The 18,695-nt window shown below is 39.6% G+C and overlaps 4 protein-coding genes across 4 annotated transcripts; 2 read left to right on the top strand and 2 right to left on the bottom strand.

The window, feature by feature from the left end:
• Positions 1 to 1,805: 1,805 nt before the first annotated feature.
• Positions 1,806 to 4,845, bottom strand: LOC109624512 (sodium/potassium/calcium exchanger 1-like). Its single transcript, XM_069528218.1, has 6 exons — positions 4,705 to 4,845; positions 3,353 to 4,425; positions 2,880 to 3,137; positions 2,711 to 2,800; positions 2,296 to 2,456; positions 1,806 to 2,167 (listed from the first exon to the last, which is right to left on the bottom strand). The coding sequence occupies exons 2-6, from the start codon at positions 4,316 to 4,318 to the stop codon at positions 1,951 to 1,953; spliced, it is 1,692 nt and encodes a 563-aa protein (XP_069384319.1). The 5' UTR covers positions 4,319 to 4,425; positions 4,705 to 4,845; the 3' UTR covers positions 1,806 to 1,950.
• Positions 4,846 to 5,026: 181 nt separating this feature from the next.
• On the top strand, positions 5,027 to 11,084 carry ints14 (integrator complex subunit 14). Its single transcript, XM_020079236.2, has 12 exons — positions 5,027 to 5,147; positions 6,005 to 6,291; positions 6,381 to 6,488; positions 7,316 to 7,471; positions 7,824 to 7,942; positions 8,039 to 8,181; positions 8,272 to 8,364; positions 8,543 to 8,687; positions 8,799 to 8,932; positions 9,251 to 9,366; positions 10,116 to 10,181; positions 10,281 to 11,084. Exons 2-12 carry the CDS (start codon positions 6,070 to 6,072, stop codon positions 10,512 to 10,514), a joined length of 1,536 nt encoding a protein of 511 aa, XP_019934795.1. The 5' UTR covers positions 5,027 to 5,147; positions 6,005 to 6,069; the 3' UTR covers positions 10,515 to 11,084.
• hacd3 (3-hydroxyacyl-CoA dehydratase 3) lies at positions 10,746 to 14,559 on the bottom strand. Its single transcript, XM_020079237.2, has 11 exons — positions 14,418 to 14,559; positions 13,849 to 13,891; positions 13,683 to 13,756; positions 13,423 to 13,587; positions 13,237 to 13,282; positions 12,959 to 13,069; positions 12,725 to 12,852; positions 12,509 to 12,621; positions 11,744 to 11,850; positions 11,528 to 11,659; positions 10,746 to 11,432 (listed from the first exon to the last, which is right to left on the bottom strand). The coding sequence occupies exons 1-11, from the start codon at positions 14,493 to 14,495 to the stop codon at positions 11,356 to 11,358; spliced, it is 1,074 nt and encodes a 357-aa protein (XP_019934796.2). The 5' UTR covers positions 14,496 to 14,559; the 3' UTR covers positions 10,746 to 11,355.
• Positions 14,560 to 14,631: 72 nt separating this feature from the next.
• Positions 14,632 to 18,695, top strand: ppcdc (phosphopantothenoylcysteine decarboxylase). The gene is made up of 5 exons (XM_020078687.2): positions 14,632 to 14,923; positions 15,842 to 15,937; positions 16,326 to 16,454; positions 16,546 to 16,714; positions 18,025 to 18,695. The coding sequence occupies exons 1-5, from the start codon at positions 14,780 to 14,782 to the stop codon at positions 18,162 to 18,164; spliced, it is 678 nt and encodes a 225-aa protein (XP_019934246.1). The 5' UTR covers positions 14,632 to 14,779; the 3' UTR covers positions 18,165 to 18,695.

Genomic DNA, 18,695 nt, shown 5'->3' with positions numbered 1-18,695 from the left:
AGTCTCCAAAAAAGCAGATTTCTGCAGCTGGATATTGTGGCACAAGCAAAAGTCCAAACTATTGCAAACAGTGGCCACAGAGTTATGTAGGACACGGGACAAGTCTTCACAAAGGATCAGCATAATACATAATACCTGAGGTCTTCTAAGAGGATTATGTGCATTGTCTCACTCTCACTTTATCGTGAGCCTACCGTAGTAATATTTCATTGAGAGCAAAATAAAAGTGTTGCTTTAGTTTGATGGTGTATTGCATAGGTACTTTGGCATTGGTGGTCTATAGGCATTTACATTCAGGGAAATATCATTCATGTTGTTTAAGTTTACATTGTGCTCTAAGAAATATAAATTAGGGGCATTAGACAGGGAGCATTGTGTTTGCTGGGAACAGCTCACTTCTGAGTTCCTTTGTCGCTTCTCGATTAATTCAAGGCGGAAAGGCTGGTGAAATGAAAAGGGAATTAATCAGTTTACAATTTATCTTGATTCAAGTTGAAGTTGTACTTGTATTATGACTTGTAGGATTGCTCTATTTTTTATTCTCCCACCCACATCTAATACAATTTATTGCTGAATAATACAAGGAAAGATTATAGTCAAACAAGAAACAAATTCATGTGAAAACTCAAGTTAGTGATGGAAAATGTGACATGTTCCGAGTTATTTTTGTTCTGTTCTGTACCCAACGTATGATGAGACATTTAGAGCTACTGTATAATGTTGAAATTATATTTTGAAGTGCAATAGCACAGTGTATCTGTCAAAGTCAACAGGGAGAGATTTGTAGAACAAGGACTAATGGATATAAAAGTGACTAAAACAAATCTTAAAAGCATTGGTCAGATATGCTGTATATTATAATGAGATTCTCTTCAAGGCAAATAAGACACAACAGAGATTTTACTGTGAACATCAGGGGCTACCCACACTAAAACCCTGGACCTCCATTTTAAACCATTGTTTAATTTCAATTTAGAAATACAAATATTTATTCACACATCATACATGAAGAAATTAAAATGTTGGCAATAAAAGGAATTAGTTTTACATAATTTAATATGTAGACAATTAGACAGATCAAATATGATCTTTATTGTACTTTTTCTCAGCTTAATTAGGTAAGGAAAAACATTTAAAAATCACAAACAAACAAAGCAGTTTACAAAGCGACAGAGTGAACAATTTAATTATTGATATTGGCACAAAATACACTGTAGAGAAAGAGAAATAAATTGCAATAGAATTATCAAAAATCAAATATTTTGATAATATGTGAAATTATACATATATGTGATAAAAAAATATATATTTCTTTATGTCAGTATACAGTAATGTTCAAGTGAGCAGTGTGTGTTAGTCAGCTTGCATGTGAACATGTACAAATAAACTAATTAACAAAATCTAACAAGCTCTTATCTTTTTTTAAATACAAATATTCAGTGGAAAAATACAACATAAAATCTTTAATATTACTCATAAGATGAACAAACATGTCTCATCTAAACAGCTACTATATTTCATTTGAATCAGGTTAACATCACAGATCTCTGGAGCAGAGGTTTAAGATGAGAGGAGAAATAAGAGTTCTGTGTAGAGTTCTCTGTGAGTTGTCTTCTTTATAACGGTGCAGGCTGCAGAGAGTGTCCATTAAGGCACCTTATGTTGGCAGTGACCAGCTGACTCATATCCAGCATTCCTATTGGCTAATCCAGAATTGAACTGTGCTGGTGTGTGTGTAGAAACAGAAATTGATATAGGATGTAATTTGATAATAATTTGTTTGGACATTATGGTAAATTTTGCCTTTTAAGTAGTTATACTTTCATCTGTCTGTGAGCAAATGAAGGAGGGGTATGCACACTCAGAAGCAATTTCATGAGCGTATATGATTTAAAATGCACAGAAGATTTAAGGCCTTTGACCGACAGTAACAGGCAAGTTAATGTTGAGCTACTGAACCATGAAATGAAACATCAGGAAGATGAAGTAGAGCAGGAGCATGATGAAACCCAGCATCTTATTCATCCTCCACTTGCACGACGCAATGAAGACAACAAAGAGGAGCATGAGGAGGAGGAGCGTGACGGCACGTAAGAGCCCTTTGCTGCTGACGGCCACTGGAGCTAAACTGTGGATGGATGAGAGCACGAGCCATGGGACTGGCAGACTTATGAAAGGAAAAAGATGGAGCAGGGGGAACAGACAGAGAAAAAGAGACAGAGGGAGGAAGAAACCTGTCAGCTGTAGGTCAGGATTTCTTTTTCAGTCGTGACACATCAGAATATTACAGCTCACCTCACAGTGATGTCAAAGATGTTACTGCCCAGAGAGCCAGACACAGCCATGTCCCCACGACCTTTACGTGCAACTATCATGCTGGTAATGAGGTCGGGGGCGGACGTCTCTGAGGCCAGGATGATCAGAGTCTGATGTGAGATGCCGATGGTTTCACCTATCTACTACAGAAAACAAGTGTTCAGATCAAATACAGTCTTCACTCAGTCTCTGTAAATATAATCGACTATCAGGACACACAATATAACTTAGGATAAACTGTTTCTGAAGGATTTCTGACACAATGAAAAAACTGATGATTTAAAGTAGAAAAGTGTGCAGCCTATGATAGAATATAAAATAAAATAATTTTATATGCAGAAAACAAAGCAAGTTATTTCAAATGTCACCTCTAAGTATTACAACCCCCACTGACCCGATGTGCCCACCACACTATGAGGTAGGAGAAGACAGCAATCCACAGAATGGAGCCCAGAAAGGTGACTGCAAAGAACTTTCTGGATTTCTGTTGGTCCAAAGCAAAAACACAGTGTTCAGGTATTTGTGATTCCACAGAAGATCCCAGAGATGCGTCCGTATCGCACCTGTTTGCGAACATCAGGAACTGTGAGCCGCAGAGGGAAGACTATGGGCAGCAAGAAGAGGTAGGTGGCTTGTTTACGTCGTGTGTCAGGCCACTCTAAAGTCAGAGGTTTATCCTCATTCTCCTCTTCTTTCCCCATCACTTCATTCTCATGATCATTTTCACTTTTACTGGAATGATCGCAATCATTTTTATCTTCATCATTACTGTCAGAGTCTTTCACGTCTTTTGACCCACCCTCTCCTGCAGACATGTCCACCTAGGAAAAATAGACATTTGGTGAGTAGATCAGTTGTAACATGCAATATATCCAGATCAACTTTGTTCAAATGTCTACTAACTTTGTCTCCAAACATTTCTCTCACACTTGAAAACAAGACACAGTAATAATGTCAGTTAAGGAATACAGGGACATGAAAAATCATCCATACCATCTGATTTTAGACCAGAACAACATTTGTCAGTTGTGCTCACCTTGTCAGGTTCCTCCACAGCAATGACTTTGACGATGTTCTTGTGTTTGTGGAGTTGGCTCTTGAAAGCCTGTTCTAATTGCACATTAAACTTCATGAAGATCACATAGAGAGAGTAACTGGTCACCAGCATCATGCTCTCCCACCACATTATGACATTATCCAGGAAGAAGATGATGAGTAAGATCAGGTCGAGTATGTAGAAGGACACATCTCTGAAGAGTGGCCACCAGGTGAGATGAAGCACCTCCCGAGACAACAAAGCGCACATTCCAATCACGAACAAAATGTTGAAAACTGCTGAGCCAACTATCGTGCCAATGCCCACGTTGCTGTGGTCGATGAAGACCCCTATGAGGTAGGCAAAAAACTTTGGTGCAGATCTTCCAGCCGCCATGAAGGTGGCTCCTGCCACATCGTCAGAAATGGCTAACTTGTCCGTGATTACCTCCAGAGCAGGAACAAAGAACTCATCACACACAATTGCAAGTGACACAAACATGTAAATCATCCCAAATATGTGGAGGGCCACCCAGCCTCGTCTGCGGTCTTCTATAGTAAAAACATCTTCAGGGTATTCTCCTTTAATATGTGGAGCCTCAGGAGGAGCTGGAGCTGGTGTGGGGGTCTCTGGTGGAGGCTCAGGGGCCATGAAGATGCAGTGCACAATAGTCTGGTTTGTGGTTGTCAGTGGTGGAAATTCAGTGGAGGTGGATGCTTTCAAATGTGATGTTGTTGTATCCAGATGTTTCACCACATGCACCTCAGTTGTATATTGATCTGTGGGCTCTAATTCATGAGTTGCAGTTGCAGGTTCCTCCAGCGCCTGTGCCTCTGATGAACTGAAGTCCTCTCCAATCTGAGGCCTGTAGAGTCTGGCACTGGTGGTCAGCTGGTAGAGGAAAACCCCAGAGAGGAGAATCACAACCCAGCTCAACTTCAGTGTCTTCCCCGTTGCACAATTCATTTTCCCAAATATACACACATGAGGTCCACTCCAGCTTCCTCACAGGCAGGGCATGGAGTGAAAGATTCCAAAACTTTAGTCGAGTGACTCTTCACATCCTTCGATCCCTGGAAAAATAAAACAGCGTGAAGTTGAGATTAAGTGAAATTTATAAAGCACATGGAGCAATTTTCTTCTCTTCAGACATGGCAGCACCAGCAAAATAAACACTTTTAATCACAGATGCAGGTTAGTCAAACATCTCCAAATACAATGCTCCTTGAGTCTTAAAAGGATTATGACAGTCTCCTCCGCAGACTGAAGCTTTGGTTCTGCAGCCTGACAGACGTTTACTTTATTTATTTTATTTATCATCAAACACAGAAACAGTGTGAACTCTGTCTCACCTTTAGAAATGGGGCCGAACGTCTTCCATTATTTTTTATTTTAAACACAACAATCCAAAATCTTGTTTTTTATATCCAGGGCTGAAATGGGGTGGATCAATCCTTCGTGTCCGATGTTTCCTGAACTGAAAAGACAAAAATGTTGTTTCTTCTAATGTCGATCAGTTGTTTTTCCAGCACATCACATTTAAACACGAACTAACATCCAAACTCTAAACTCGAACTTATAATGTGCACGAGTAAGCACGAGTATTGTTGAAATGACTGATAATACTCCCGGCTTGTTTTTGTGTAAATCTCTTAGCGCACAAACATGGTTTTTGTTTTACCTCCCATTGGAACCATGTGTTAAAGGAATACAGCACACTTGTTTCACCCGGACGGAAATAGCGCTGCTCACTCCAGCACAAAACAGAACTGTATGGCGAGCGAAACACTGAATGGCATGTATCTGTCTAAATATATGTATTTATTTGTATGTCTCTCTGTTAATTCATGTTCACACAAAGTTTTAACCGTGTGTCTGTTTATTTTCTTATATTCGTTCAATAGAAACGAGGCCTTTATTTACTTTGGGCTTTTGGGCTTTTTGTTGCAGGGTGCTAGCGATAATTAGCAACTGTTAGCCACCAGCTCTCTGCTGCTGTGATGTGTCCTTCACTTTTTAGCTTTTAACGTCATTGAATGTTTGTTCTGTGATGTCGCTGACATTAGTGCAGCTACTGCTGCGTCATATGACAGATAACTGACGACTGCTCATTTCATATATCAATCAAGTTCGGTTTGTATAGTCCATATTTACAAATCACAATTTGTCTCAAAGGGCTTAACATCCTCTGTCCTTAACCCTCAACAAGAGTAAGGAAAAACTACACCCAAAAACCCCTGTTAACGGGAAAAACGTAGAAACCTCAGAGAGAGCCACATGTGAGGGGTCCCTCTCCCAGGACAGACAGAAGTCCAATAGATAACTGTAACTGAGGACATCAGCAAAATAACAGTATTTACAACATCGATAAGAAGAAACGGTTTGTATGAATTTAAATAGAAATAATTGAGGATTTATGGTCAGTAATGATAGAGTATGTGAGTAGGTGTATTTTATGTCAAGCAGTCTTGTTGTAATCATAGACCACGATAAGGATCCACCATGATCATCATCCTCCACCACGATCATGATCCTCCACCACTATCCATGATCAGCTTCCATCTGCCATCCTAATACATGATGAGAAGCTCATAAACATGTATTGTGTTTTTGATGTTATCAACTTTGTCATCTTCTTGTCTTTTCCTTCAGTGGGAACACACTGGAGGCCACTTTAAGTCCACTGCATTGTTGTGAGTCTGTATAAGCAGCGAGCCATGCCTACCGTGGTCTTGATGGACGTGTCTCTGTCCATGACACGGCCGGTGTCACTGGATGGCAGCGAGGAGTTTCAGAGGAAGAACCTGGCTGTGCACGGGCTCAACATGTTGTTTGAACACATGGCCTCCAACTACCGCCTGGAGTTTACGGCTCTCATGGCCTTCTCTTCCCTCTGGGAGTTGCTGGTGCCATTCACCAGGGATTACAATGCACTACAGGTGAAGTGTGCCTCATGAGTCAGAAGGAGCATGTTTTCCTCTCCTGAGCTGTGAGGGAATATTTAATTTACACATCTTTTCCTGTGCAGGAGGCTCTGAGCAGCTTGGAAGACTATGACAAGACCTGCATTGAATCAGCCCTTCAAGGCGTTAGTAATGTTGTCCAACAAGAGTGGGGCAGTGCCTGTCCCTGTCAGGTACTTTGGAAAGCTCTCTGTACAATTTCATCACACCTCTGAGTTTGTTGATCAGATAAAGCTGATGTACCGACTAATCTTAAAAAGTCTTAAAAGTATTAACTAAATGTTAAGCCTTAAAAAGTCTTAAATATGTAAAATATTTCATAGTAGATCTTAAATACATTTTTGTAGGTCTCAATTATGTTAACTGTCATTAATGCATTTTATTTTTAGAGAAATGTGTCAGTGGCATGCACATTGTTCAGTGTCTTCATGTGTTCATTTTCAATAATACAGACTAATAAAACCTCAAACAAGATCAACATTAAAATGATAACTTAGTTTACAAACACCCTGGTCAGAATATATCTCAATACACTCAGATTGTGGGAAGGACTATAGGTATTGTCTCTTAATCTAGTTTAAGAGATGACTTGCTGTTTCAAGGGTTATTCTCTACAACACTTTCATTTTCTTCAATAATGAGGATGTGCAAGTAATTGGATGTAGCAATAGTTGTTGTCTTTACCCTAGAATTGGCCCCATATTTAAATACTTTATATTTACAGTGGGAGCGGATCCTCTCTGCAGAGGCCACCATGTTTTTTAAAGTAGCCCAAACTAGACAAAGTAAACATCTTTTGAGGTTTCATGACAACTGAAGGCTACCACAGGTTGTCTTTCATGTGTGAAAGGGGAGGGTGAGGTGAGGGTATTCAACTGCAACATGCATTTTCCCCCACTAGATGTCACTACATTCTGAACACTGAATCTTTAAGTTGTTATTTGCAGAAACCCTACGAATATTGATCTCAGTTTGTATTCCTCTCTCTGATGACCTCTAGTTGATGCTGATTACTGATGGATCTCTTGGCATTGGAAAGGGTTCCCTACGGCACTCCCTCCAAACACTGAAGCACCGTGGGGATGATAAGAAGTTCCCACTTCCTTTCCCTTTCCCCACCAAACTGTTCATCATGTGTGTCGCTAATGCAGAGGAGGTACTGATAACATTGTTTTGGCTGCCTGCTCAACACTTATTTTCTCTTTACTTGCATCTTTATCCAAATGCACTACCAAGGAGGAATTTTGATCAGAAACCATACAACCTGAAGCAGCTGTTATAAACGTGATCTAAAGTGATGGCCTATACTGAGTCTTTATTTATTATTATTTATTTAGTACTAATGTACTGACACATAATGTTTATTAAAATGTCTTGAGTGTTATGTGTCTCACATTTGTGTCCAGTGCATATCAGTTTTTCAAATGTGCATCCCTGTATAATTTTGGCATTTTGCGATACATTTGTTTGCTGTTTCAAATGCAACTTCCTGTCTTGTGCACCTGCAGTTACAGATGACTGATGCCATGGACAACCTGGAGGAACTACTTCACCTCAGTGGAGGGGATGGACAGATCTTCACTATGGAGGGACCACTTTGCATGAAGAGTGTACAGGCCATGTTTGGGTATGACTATTACTGACGAAATGAACAGTACTTTTTCTTATTTTATTCTTTACTAAAGCATCTTTTATATCATTTTACATCTGTGTTTATCTCCAGGAGGCTGATTGATTACGCATACTCTCCTTTCCATGCGGTCCTGCACTGTGGGAACCTGTCGTCGGATGTTCAGGTGTTCCCTCGACCTGAGCCTATTGTGGTGGATGAAGAGGTGGAGCCCATGCCACGAACAGTCAATACAGGTACCCAGCCAGCTTCACATTTATTCGTTTAGAGTTTGATATAAACTATCATTCTTCAGAACAATTTTCATTCTGTTATGCATGTTTCAGATTTGGAAATTGTGGGCTTCATCGAAATTGCCGATATTTCCAGTCCTCCTGTTATATCCAGACACTTGGTTCTGCCTTTTGCTGTAAACAAAGGTTAGTGCTGAACATTTTTATTTCTCTTTTAATATTTATATATTAAACTGCTGGAAATGATGCCCCTTTGATCATATTTAAAATGTGCACATCATTTTTAATTCAAAGACTGAAATGGGCTCGGTATACTACACTTCAGATCTTATTAGCAACATGTATTATTTCTGCTTAAATTCAGAAGTGGATGAAGTCGGCACAGGAGCCACAGATGAGCCTGAGGAGGAACCCTCTGCCAGTCAGATGGCAGGAAAGAGTCCAAATTTTTGTGTCCTTTTACACGGCAGTTTGAAAGTTGAGGGCATGGTGGCTCTGGTCCAGCTGGGGTGAGAATCAACAAAGCTGATTATATTTAACATATTTGAAATAAAATAAAAATACATGAGATGACACATTTCCATGAATAAATAGCCTAAATCTATTTTTTTTCTCCCAAGGCCAGAGTGGTTTGGTATGCTATATTCTCAAGCAGACAGCAAGAAGAAATCAAATCTGATGATGTCTCTGTTTGAGCCTGGTCCAGAGCCCCTGCCTTGGCTCGGCAAGATCTCATATTTGGGACCAATCTCAGGTAAACTGTCGCAGACAAACAAACAGAATGATCCGATTCACAGGAAACTTTTGTCTCATTAGCACACTGCTCATAAACATCCTAATTCCTGAAGGCATCATTTTAAGTGCTTATGACATTTTTGGATATTGTGAAACTGTATTTTCATGTAACTTAGGACACATTACCCTGTGCATAGGTAAATGACTGCCTATTCCTGAAGGACTCTTTGTGTTCACAATCAAGCTGTTAATGATTTACACAGTTGTTAAACAAAGTTGAGCTGCTTTGATTGCGATACCGTAGATTTGACGTTTCCTAACCTCTCTGGTATTTCAGAGGCTGCTGAAAATCCCTATGGAGAGGATGATAAAAGTCCCTTTCCTGTGCAGCCGTCGGCCAAAAGAAGCTACGCCCAGAACGTTACTGTGTGGATAAAGGCCAGTGGACTACAGGTATACTTAAATCACCAATGTGTCACAGCACTATTATCTTTGGTGAAGTGACCAAAATAGTGGCTTTTGATTCTTCTGTAAGAATTGGACAAAATACCTTTTCATAACATGGTAGTGCAAATATAATATCCAGGATTAGTGTCGCAGAGGCCATTATTAAGAGCTCCCATAATGCATTGCCACTAATATATTCACAGATTGAGCCCAGACATGTTAAACTACCAACATATGGATATAACACTAACGTTTGTGTAGGAATTCTATCAAATTACCTGAAAACAATATAAAAAATATTATAGAAAGTTTAAACATCATTGTCACTTTGCTTCAGACCTCCTTTAAAGTGATTTGAATTTCAGCTCAGAATGGAATGCAGTTTTATGGCCCAAGTCTGTGATATCTCCATTTGATAACACAACCTGCCCCCCCCCCACCTCTCTGCAGTGGATCTTGGGTAATGCTCACTCATGAGTCATGTTCTCGTAGTTTTTTGACTTGTAAATACTGTTGAAACAAATACGGACACTTCACATCAGGAAAGTCGCTGGTAAAATGTAATGACTCCCAAAACAAATAAATATGGTGCTAGTTTGTCCTTTCACAGTATTTTCACCCTCACCGTTAACTGTTACTGAACAACCGTTCATGACCACTCGCAAGTTGTTGACATTAGAATTTCTTATCTCTGCTATAAATCCCATATGATGTGATATAGTAATGAGTCTTAATTATTATTCTTCATTTTACAGACTGATGTGCAGAAGATTCTGAGGAATGCAAGAAAATTACCAGATAAAACTCAAACTTTCTATAAGGTAGGTTCGACTAAAAACTGCTCAGGCTTGAAAACACAGCTAAACTTAAGATCTTTGCTTCACAATTTAAATAACTGTTCTTTATTTTTAACTTGTCAGGAGCTCAACCGTCTGCGGAAGGCTGCCTTGGCTTTCGGTTTCTGGGAGCTCCTGAAGGGAGTGGCTGATCTGCTGGAGAGAGAGTGCACTATGTTGCCCGACTCGGCCCATCCCGACGCTGCGTTCCAGCTCTCCCACGCCGCACAGCAGCTCAAACTTGCGAGCACTGGGGATTCCCAGTATGCTGCTTTTGATCAAAATATTGCCCCCATGCACACAGACTTCTCCAGCTAAACCACGTGTGACTTGGTGATAATGGACTAGAATATAGCAGCTTCAGCCTGTGTGGACCACGTGGAGACTACACCTGGACACGCTGGATGCTGGAAATTATTTACACATTACAGAAACTCCTCTGTGGCACTGCCTGAACATGGCAAAAATGTAGATAATTTTGTATTTGTAAAAACATTTGCGTGTACATAATTTTTTTACATGTTAGTTTGTAGGATCTTTTTTCACAAATTAACAAGAACAAACTTCAAATTTATTCAGTGTCACATAACTGCCACAGTTACAGGAAACCAGAGAAGTGACTGTTACTGTTTGCCTCCGAAACTGCACATGATCTGGTGAATCAGAATGAGGAAGGGACACAAATAAAAATGCTTCATAGCAGGTTAGCATTGAGCAGAACATGACTGTTTCTGTATTAAAAGTCACCAGTGTCATTTTTCCTGAGGTTTGTGAGATGGATCAGAAATCTGGAATGATAACAAATAAAATACTTGTCCTGATCAGTGCTTGTTGCAATGTATTAAACCAAAAATACCACTGCACTAAAATAAACAAATTAACAAAGGACATCAAAGTCTATGTCTTACTACAGTTTTTCACTAATCTACTAAACTCATATTAGAAATCAATTACCAGTAAGTGAGACTGTCAATGCAGTAATTAAATATTGAATAATCCTTAAGATGTTCATGTTAACTATAACATAGACAAGCTGGGGATCAGAAAATATTTTCTTAACATCACTGATTTGGTCGATCACTGTTAGGATCATTTAAAAAATATCTCCAGAAATCAACAGGCAGCAGAGGCGTTTGAGGAATGTTATCAGTGTTGAGACTCAATTAGCTTTCCTCTTCTTGGTACGGAAACGCCTCTTCCTCTGCTTGTAAAGATGACGAAAGTTTATAAAAAGCCCTGAGGAAGACAGAGGAACAACGCGGTATAAAAAAAAACCGTCTGACATTAGAACATAATATTTGTCGAGAGATTTACACAATGTTCTAACTTACCCAGCACCATGAGAATGAGGTAAACGTATAGGACGTAGTGGAATTTGATGGAGGTGCCGATCGCCTTAGGCAGAGGAATGCTGAAGAGTTTGCTCTCGTAAAAGATGGGAATGGATTGTATGACAGCCACAGCTGCATGAGAGTGATAAATGAGATTAACTTCAGTTTATGTTTTTAGGAGAATTGCATAAATTCACAAAATGTGGGGAGACTCACCTTCAGCTAGAACACCCAGTGGGTAGAGCGGGATCCATATTGTGTACCGCAGCCACGTGAGGGTTTTCCACTCTGTATTACAACAGCCCAGCATGTAAAATGGATACCTAAAATTCAAACATCACGCTAGTTTTAAGCAGGAAACAAGTCGTGTTGCAAGAATCCATCCACATGATGATGTAACATAAATGACCCACTGACATGTTGATCCTAAAAACAACAGTTGCTCTTATCTGTTGGTTGGTAAACATTAACCACTCCTCTGTGAAGTTGAGTCTATGTTTGGCTTTGATGTGAAGCGGCAATGTGAATTTACATATAATGGTTTCACTGACAATGCTTCTTGTGTCAAAAGTTGAAGTCGTTAGTTGCAGAACTGGTTTTCTTTTAGAGGCAAATGTTTCTGAGGGGGAAGAGTCTACAGCTAAAATTACAAGATGTATAAGTGTCTGCATAATGTGACTAAGGTCAGAATATTATTCTGAGTATATTCAGCTTAAGGTAATCAGAAAATACTGTTTACATGTGTGTCTTATTCAGACCATTGTCTTAATCAGGTTAATATCAGAATATTGGTGTCCAAAAACGTCTCACTGACAAATTACATTAAAGAGAGAAACAATTCAGTAGCAGAACATTTAGAGGATTTCTGGATTCTCTGTTTCCGGTGTGTTGGGACTCTGACTGGAAAATAACCTTCATTCTTACAGAGTCCACTTTCATGACTGCTCACCACGAACAATGAGGAGGCAGACGCATATGTACCTGAAAATCTCGATGGCGCTCCACAGGTAGAATACGAAGAACACGATTGGCTGGTGGTGCATTTCCTCCAAACTCCCAAAAATGATGAAGAGGATAAAATTCCTTCCAACCACCTTGTAAAAGAACAAAAGCCCTGATTAATATATTTGTACTCACTCTAAAAATGAATTGCAGTACCTCTGTGACGCCATATATATTTTTTAAATTTTCCTATACCTGTATAAGAGTTGGAACAACACCTGTTCTGACTACACCAAAAGCAGCATTGAGGACCTCTACTGATGCCAGGATCTGGCAGAAGAACATCACGTCCGATATGGAGTTGAATGTGTCATAGAAAGACTCTGGAATGAGAAGAGTCTTATAAATGAAAGGTCTTACCAGGTTTTTGTGAAGTAAGTGATGAATGAAGGAGAAATAATGAAAGACTTTCATGTTACAATTTCTCACCTTGGCCAAAGATGAAGAGACGCACAGTCATGTTAACAAAGATCCATGAAAAACCAAGAAACTGCACCAGGTTATATACAAACAGATATCCTGTTTTCAGACTGACAAACCCTGAAACATTAAAAAAGAGGAACTTGATATGACAAAGGTCTGAAGCAAAAATTTAAAACATCAAAAATATAAACAAACTTCAACCTGATAAAAAAAAGTTTCACATTAAAAACAGGTATCAAGCTTTTTACATAAACCACAAACTAAAAGTCAATATGTGTATTTACCTTCATCTTCAGGCCTTGCAGCCTTCAGCCTGTTCCTTTTCTCCTCCTTTCCGAAATAAAAAAACCAAACACATTAAAACAAACTTTCATTTAATTTTGTACGAGTATGCTATTTAATCAAAACAAAGCTGCTAAATGCACATGGTGGTGTGTTCAAGATACAACTTCTCTTTACTTTTTACTTACCTTTTCACGGATCTCCATCTCTGCGTCCGACTCTTCCAGCCAGCGGTCAAAATCAGGTGTCAGGAAAACAGGTTTCCGCTCCTGCACAGTGAGTCTCTCCCACCAGCCACGCTGCTCTTTCCGCACTGTGATATTTACCTGCCGTTGTGTGGACTTGTAGCTCACCTGCGCACAAAGGGTGATACAAATGAGCACAGTCAGCAAAACTATAAATCATTAGGAAGAAAGAACACAACATATCTTTTCAAGTAGATAAATACCTCTGGCTTTACTGGTGACAGAAACTCCAAGCTGAACTCATATTCATTTTGTCCTTTTGCACCATGGCCCTGGGCTACACACAAAATACCAGACATGAGCAGTGTCACAAGTGAGATGTAAAAAGAATACATTATTCATATCAGATGCACAGGAAACATATTTCACCTCTGAACTGAAGAACCTTTTCTCGCACATGGACGTCAATAATCTGCAAAAACAGAGACAGATGATAAGATTACTACCTCATGTAGTTTGAAAATTCAGACGTCACATTACTTCCTGTCAATGATAGCACAGAACAAAGATAATAATCAAACACTTAACAGACAGATAAGTTAAGCTAGGGTTACAATAGCAACATATTATCCAGCAATAACACTTAATAACACTTTTGGTGAAGTAACAGATATGCTAACCACCTTAACCCCATCTGTGTGACTGGCAGTAAACACTACCATGTCTTTCTTTAGATGTGAGGCACTCATTAAAGTAATGCCACACACACACACACACACACGCGCACACACACACACACACACACACAGAGAGAGAGAGAGAGAGAGAGAGAGAATCAGAAATACTTCATTAATTAAACACACCACCAGTGGTCCTGGTTGCATCATGTGTATATGATGGTATTATTTAGAATACAGTGTAATATTGACTCTTGGAGACTGCAGCTGATCACTGAGCAGTGTTACCAGGGTCTGTACTTCACACACACGTTCTCTCACCTGAGCGTCAGTCAGCTCCACTCGCAGGTAAATGTCCTCGTGTCGCTGAGCCCAGTAAACGAGCGGTGTGAGCGGCATCGTGGCTGTAGTTTAGCTAAAGATGGACGGAGCTCCTTGCTTCATGCTAACTCCTCATTAGCCACTAGCTAGAAGCTTCTGTCAACGAGCGCGCTCACCGGGCGTCAGCGTAGCGACGTGCTCGCGCAGGGGGGCAGAGCGCGTCAGAGTGCGTCAGAGCTGTTTGTTGTGCTCTCCTCTGATTGGCCAGCCGCGAGTGTATACGGAAGTACTGAGGTGGAGGTGGTTTGACGGGATCACCGCACAGTTCGAGCCCCAGCAGCTCTTCTGGTCCATGTGAAAACATGCAGGCGGAGGGCCAGGGCTGTCGGCCAGTCAGTGACTTGGTGAAATCCTCCGGGAGATTCCGTGTACTTGTTGGTGTGACCGGAAGCGTCGCAGCGTTGAAGCTGCCTCTGTTGGTCTCCCAGCTTCTCCAGCTCTCTGAGGTGAGCTGCTCCATATTTGTTGTTGCACCTCCGTAAGAGCAGATTTGTTTTATTGCTTCCTGTCTGTCTGTGATGGACCAAACTAAAAACTCAAAGTACACGTTAAATACATTTTTTTCCAAAGATGGGTTCTGTCATTTTCGAGTGTTCTTGTCATAGTAATATAAAAAGTGTTAATTTTGCTATACCAATAAAAATGATAAGAACAAAACTTTATTTATATTGCACTACACAAAAAGGACCACAAAGTGCTTCACAGAATGGAAAGAATTATGTGTAATGTCATGAATGACAACTGAGACTTACTCTGATTAGCCAAGCATGTTTATTGCCAATTTTAATGCACCTTTTAATTTCATGGCACATTTCCACACGTTTAAAAATCTGATAGCACAGACTCTGAAAACACATCTGCAGCTTACTCTTTTACAAATCTTTAAAAGATAAGCAGATTCTCTTACACATTAAAAAAAAGTGGATTGATTATGCACACACAGAACACAACAAGAAAGACGAATGTCGTCAGCTCACTGATGCACTGTAGGATGTTCAAGTTGGATGTCTGAAGTTATTGCTGCTAAGCTTCTCAACCTGTCCAGTACATTGGCGCATCTGAACCACGAGATGGAGGTGTTGCATCTGTTAGCCAGTAATACAGCCACAGCCGCAACACTACAGCAATGCGGTCTTGTTATTATGGTTCATGTGTCCATGGGATAACTGGTCACAATTTGAAGATATTCCCTAAAGGCAGACTTGAGATATCACAGGAAAGGATTCTCTTGGTGCCTTTTTACACACATCCAACCCCACAATTCTGTGAGAATTGCTATATGGTATGTTAAATTGCAAATCCTTAATGCTGTAAAAACGTTTTTTTTTTAAACATCCCTGTGAATGTCTTGTTTTATGGTTTAGGTGGAAGTAAGAGTCGTCACTACGGAGCATGCCAAGCACTTCTTCAATCCTGCAGAGATTTCTGTAAAAACCTACAGCGACAAGGATGAGTGGGAGGTAAAAATGTCTTCATTGTTCTAGTAATCCATTATCCATTAGTCCTCTGACATGATTGTTGATATTTTTATCATTTGTATTTTTGATTAAATATAAAAATGAATGAATGTGCTCTATTTACATCTATCATTTTCATATTATTTGAAGCTCCCGTCAGGCCCGTGGAATTAAAATACAATCTAATCTCACACTCAAAACCACATTGAGTGAATTAAAGTGTGGGATCAGTGTAGTGACTTTACGGCTTTCCAGATGCTGAGCCACAGGAGAATTGTGAAACATGCACAAAGGACAGGAAGCATTGAGAAACTCTAAAGGCTCATACACTCAGTGAAAGAAGTGTCAGTCAGTTTCTGGTCAGTTTGGTAATCGCTTTTTTCTGTTTTAGCTGTGGACACAGAGATCCGACCCTGTGCTCCACATTGAGCTCAGGCGCTGGGCAGACCTTCTTGTCATTGCTCCCCTGGATGCCAACACTCTTGGAAAGATTGCTAATGGCATTTGTGACAATCTGCTGGTGAGAACTTTCATCTGCTTACCTACAAATTATAATGTCAAACAATTCTGTGTTTATTATATGATTTCTGATTGGTATTTGTTATTGGCAGACGTGTGTGGTGAGAGCCTGGGATACCACTCGACCTCTGCTCTTCTGCACTGCGATGAATACAGCTATGTGGCAGCATCCCATTACAGCCCAGCAGGTAACCAGGCTGAAAGAGTTTGGATATGTGGAAATCCCCTGCATATTTAAAAAGTTAGCCTGTGGAGATGAAGGTGAGTTTCAAAAAGAATAAGGAAAAAAGATAATAAAATGCTAACAATATAGTTAAATTGCAACAGTTTGAATTCGAATTGCACTCCGTACCAAGGCCAAGGCCCAACAGTCTCCTAATAGAGCTGGTTCCCCTTATAATGCCTGAATTTTCATCAAGATCCATCAATATTCACTGCTAACAAACAAATGCTGATGAAAACATCATCTCCTTGCTGATGAACTGCATTAATGTCTTTTAATATGAGGTTTTATTGTTGCTTTAACAGTTTGTTATATGCAAATCATGTACAAACAGAGTATAAGTAGAAGCACAGGGTAAAGCACGACATCCATTGTTCAATGGTGAGTAAATTGAAACAGACAGAACAGCATAGATGAAAGTTGCATAACAAGACACACTGCACACCGCAGATTAAAACAAATTGTGCAAGTGGTTATTTTGTTGTGTAAAAACAGGTTTCAAAATGTATAATTTTCACTGTTGCTGTAAATAAGCCACTTATATTTCCTCCACAGTGTTTGAACTTCACACTTTGCTGCAGTGATGCACTCAGTGTGATCGTTAGTGTTATTGTACTGTATAACACCTCTGTGGGTGTCAGCAAACATGCAATATAGACGACACATATGTTGCTCCCCCGAGAATTGCTTCAAGAAAGGTTTGGTGTGCTTGACCAACTTATATGGGAACTTTTTTAGTCTCCTGTAAGGTGTGCCTCCTACAGGTGTGTTTATCACTAGATATACAACATACTCCCACGTTCTCACTTTCCAGATCGCTTCAAGTACGGAGATGAAGGAATTTTCCACACAAAAAAAAAGCTTAAATGGCAATTGACAGTTGAAAAAACGTCAATCCATCCATGAAATGCAACCAAAAAATGCCTCCAGCATATGTATGATCATCGTTTGTAATGCTTGCACAAACCACAGTAATGAAAAACACTGTTCTTCTGAAGAAATTCAAATGTAAAGCAGGCATATGAAGATTTAAAAAAGAATTAAAGAATGATATATCAACAAAAAATATTCAAATTCAAGTGTAAAGTTTGCATCAACAGTGCAACAGTGTAAGTCTCTGCACAGGCACGTTTTCTCATAGTTCTTTGTCTCATTGATTCACTGGTAATTTCTAAACAAAACCTACCTCACACACCTGGAGATATGCAAACCCTGTGGGAGTACAGAATTATATACCTGTATTCATTAAAGTGTGTTTGTGAGAAATGTACGCTCTGTACTTTTGAATCATTTGTCCCCTCCCTGCAGAAGCTGTTTGTGGAACCAGTAATTCTTCATTTTGTTTCAGGAAAAGGCGGCATGGCAGAGGTGACAACTATCGTCAGCGTTGTCAAGCAGTATCTTCAGAGACTAGATGAGTCATCTCAGAAAATTCTTGAATGCCACGTCATGTTGCAGTCAGAAGCCAACAAAGACCCATTAAAATGAACTACAATGATTTTTCATAATGACTTGTCCTCTTGGTATTAATTGGCATCTCTTTGACTTTATTGTTGTACCCCTTTTCAACAGAGACATGTTTATACCAAATTTACACAATAGTGTATAATGTTACATTTCTGTTAACAAAGTAAAATTTCATTGTTGACTTCATGCAGCTGACACACATGAGCTGAGAAATGCAGTTCAGGCATTTAGAGTTTTTTTTATGGTCTAAATGTCTGCCACACAGATCTGCCTTGTCACTCCGACTCTGCAAATATTCACTATGCATCTCAGTCATGTCTGTTTCATTTCAAGAAGTTGGTTAAGAAACAGTGCCTCAAAAGATTGTGTAGTAATGTGCTCCTTGAAAGAAGCTTGATCAATACCAAAAGAATCACTACAGTTATGGCCACTTGTTGCACCTTCTTATATTGGAATTGTGTCTTTTTACAACAGAATGATGAATATGAATGTTGTCATTATTAATGGTAAAATACAAAACATCGGATTAAAAATACTGTTTACAAAGTTTCA

Source organism: Paralichthys olivaceus, chromosome 7 (genome assembly GCF_024713975.1).
Source record: "Paralichthys olivaceus isolate ysfri-2021 chromosome 7, ASM2471397v2, whole genome shotgun sequence".
NCBI lineage: Eukaryota > Metazoa > Chordata > Actinopteri > Pleuronectiformes > Paralichthyidae > Paralichthys > Paralichthys olivaceus.
The sequence above is the reverse complement of the archived record's forward strand: the minus strand, read 5'-3'. Positions and strand labels throughout refer to the sequence as shown.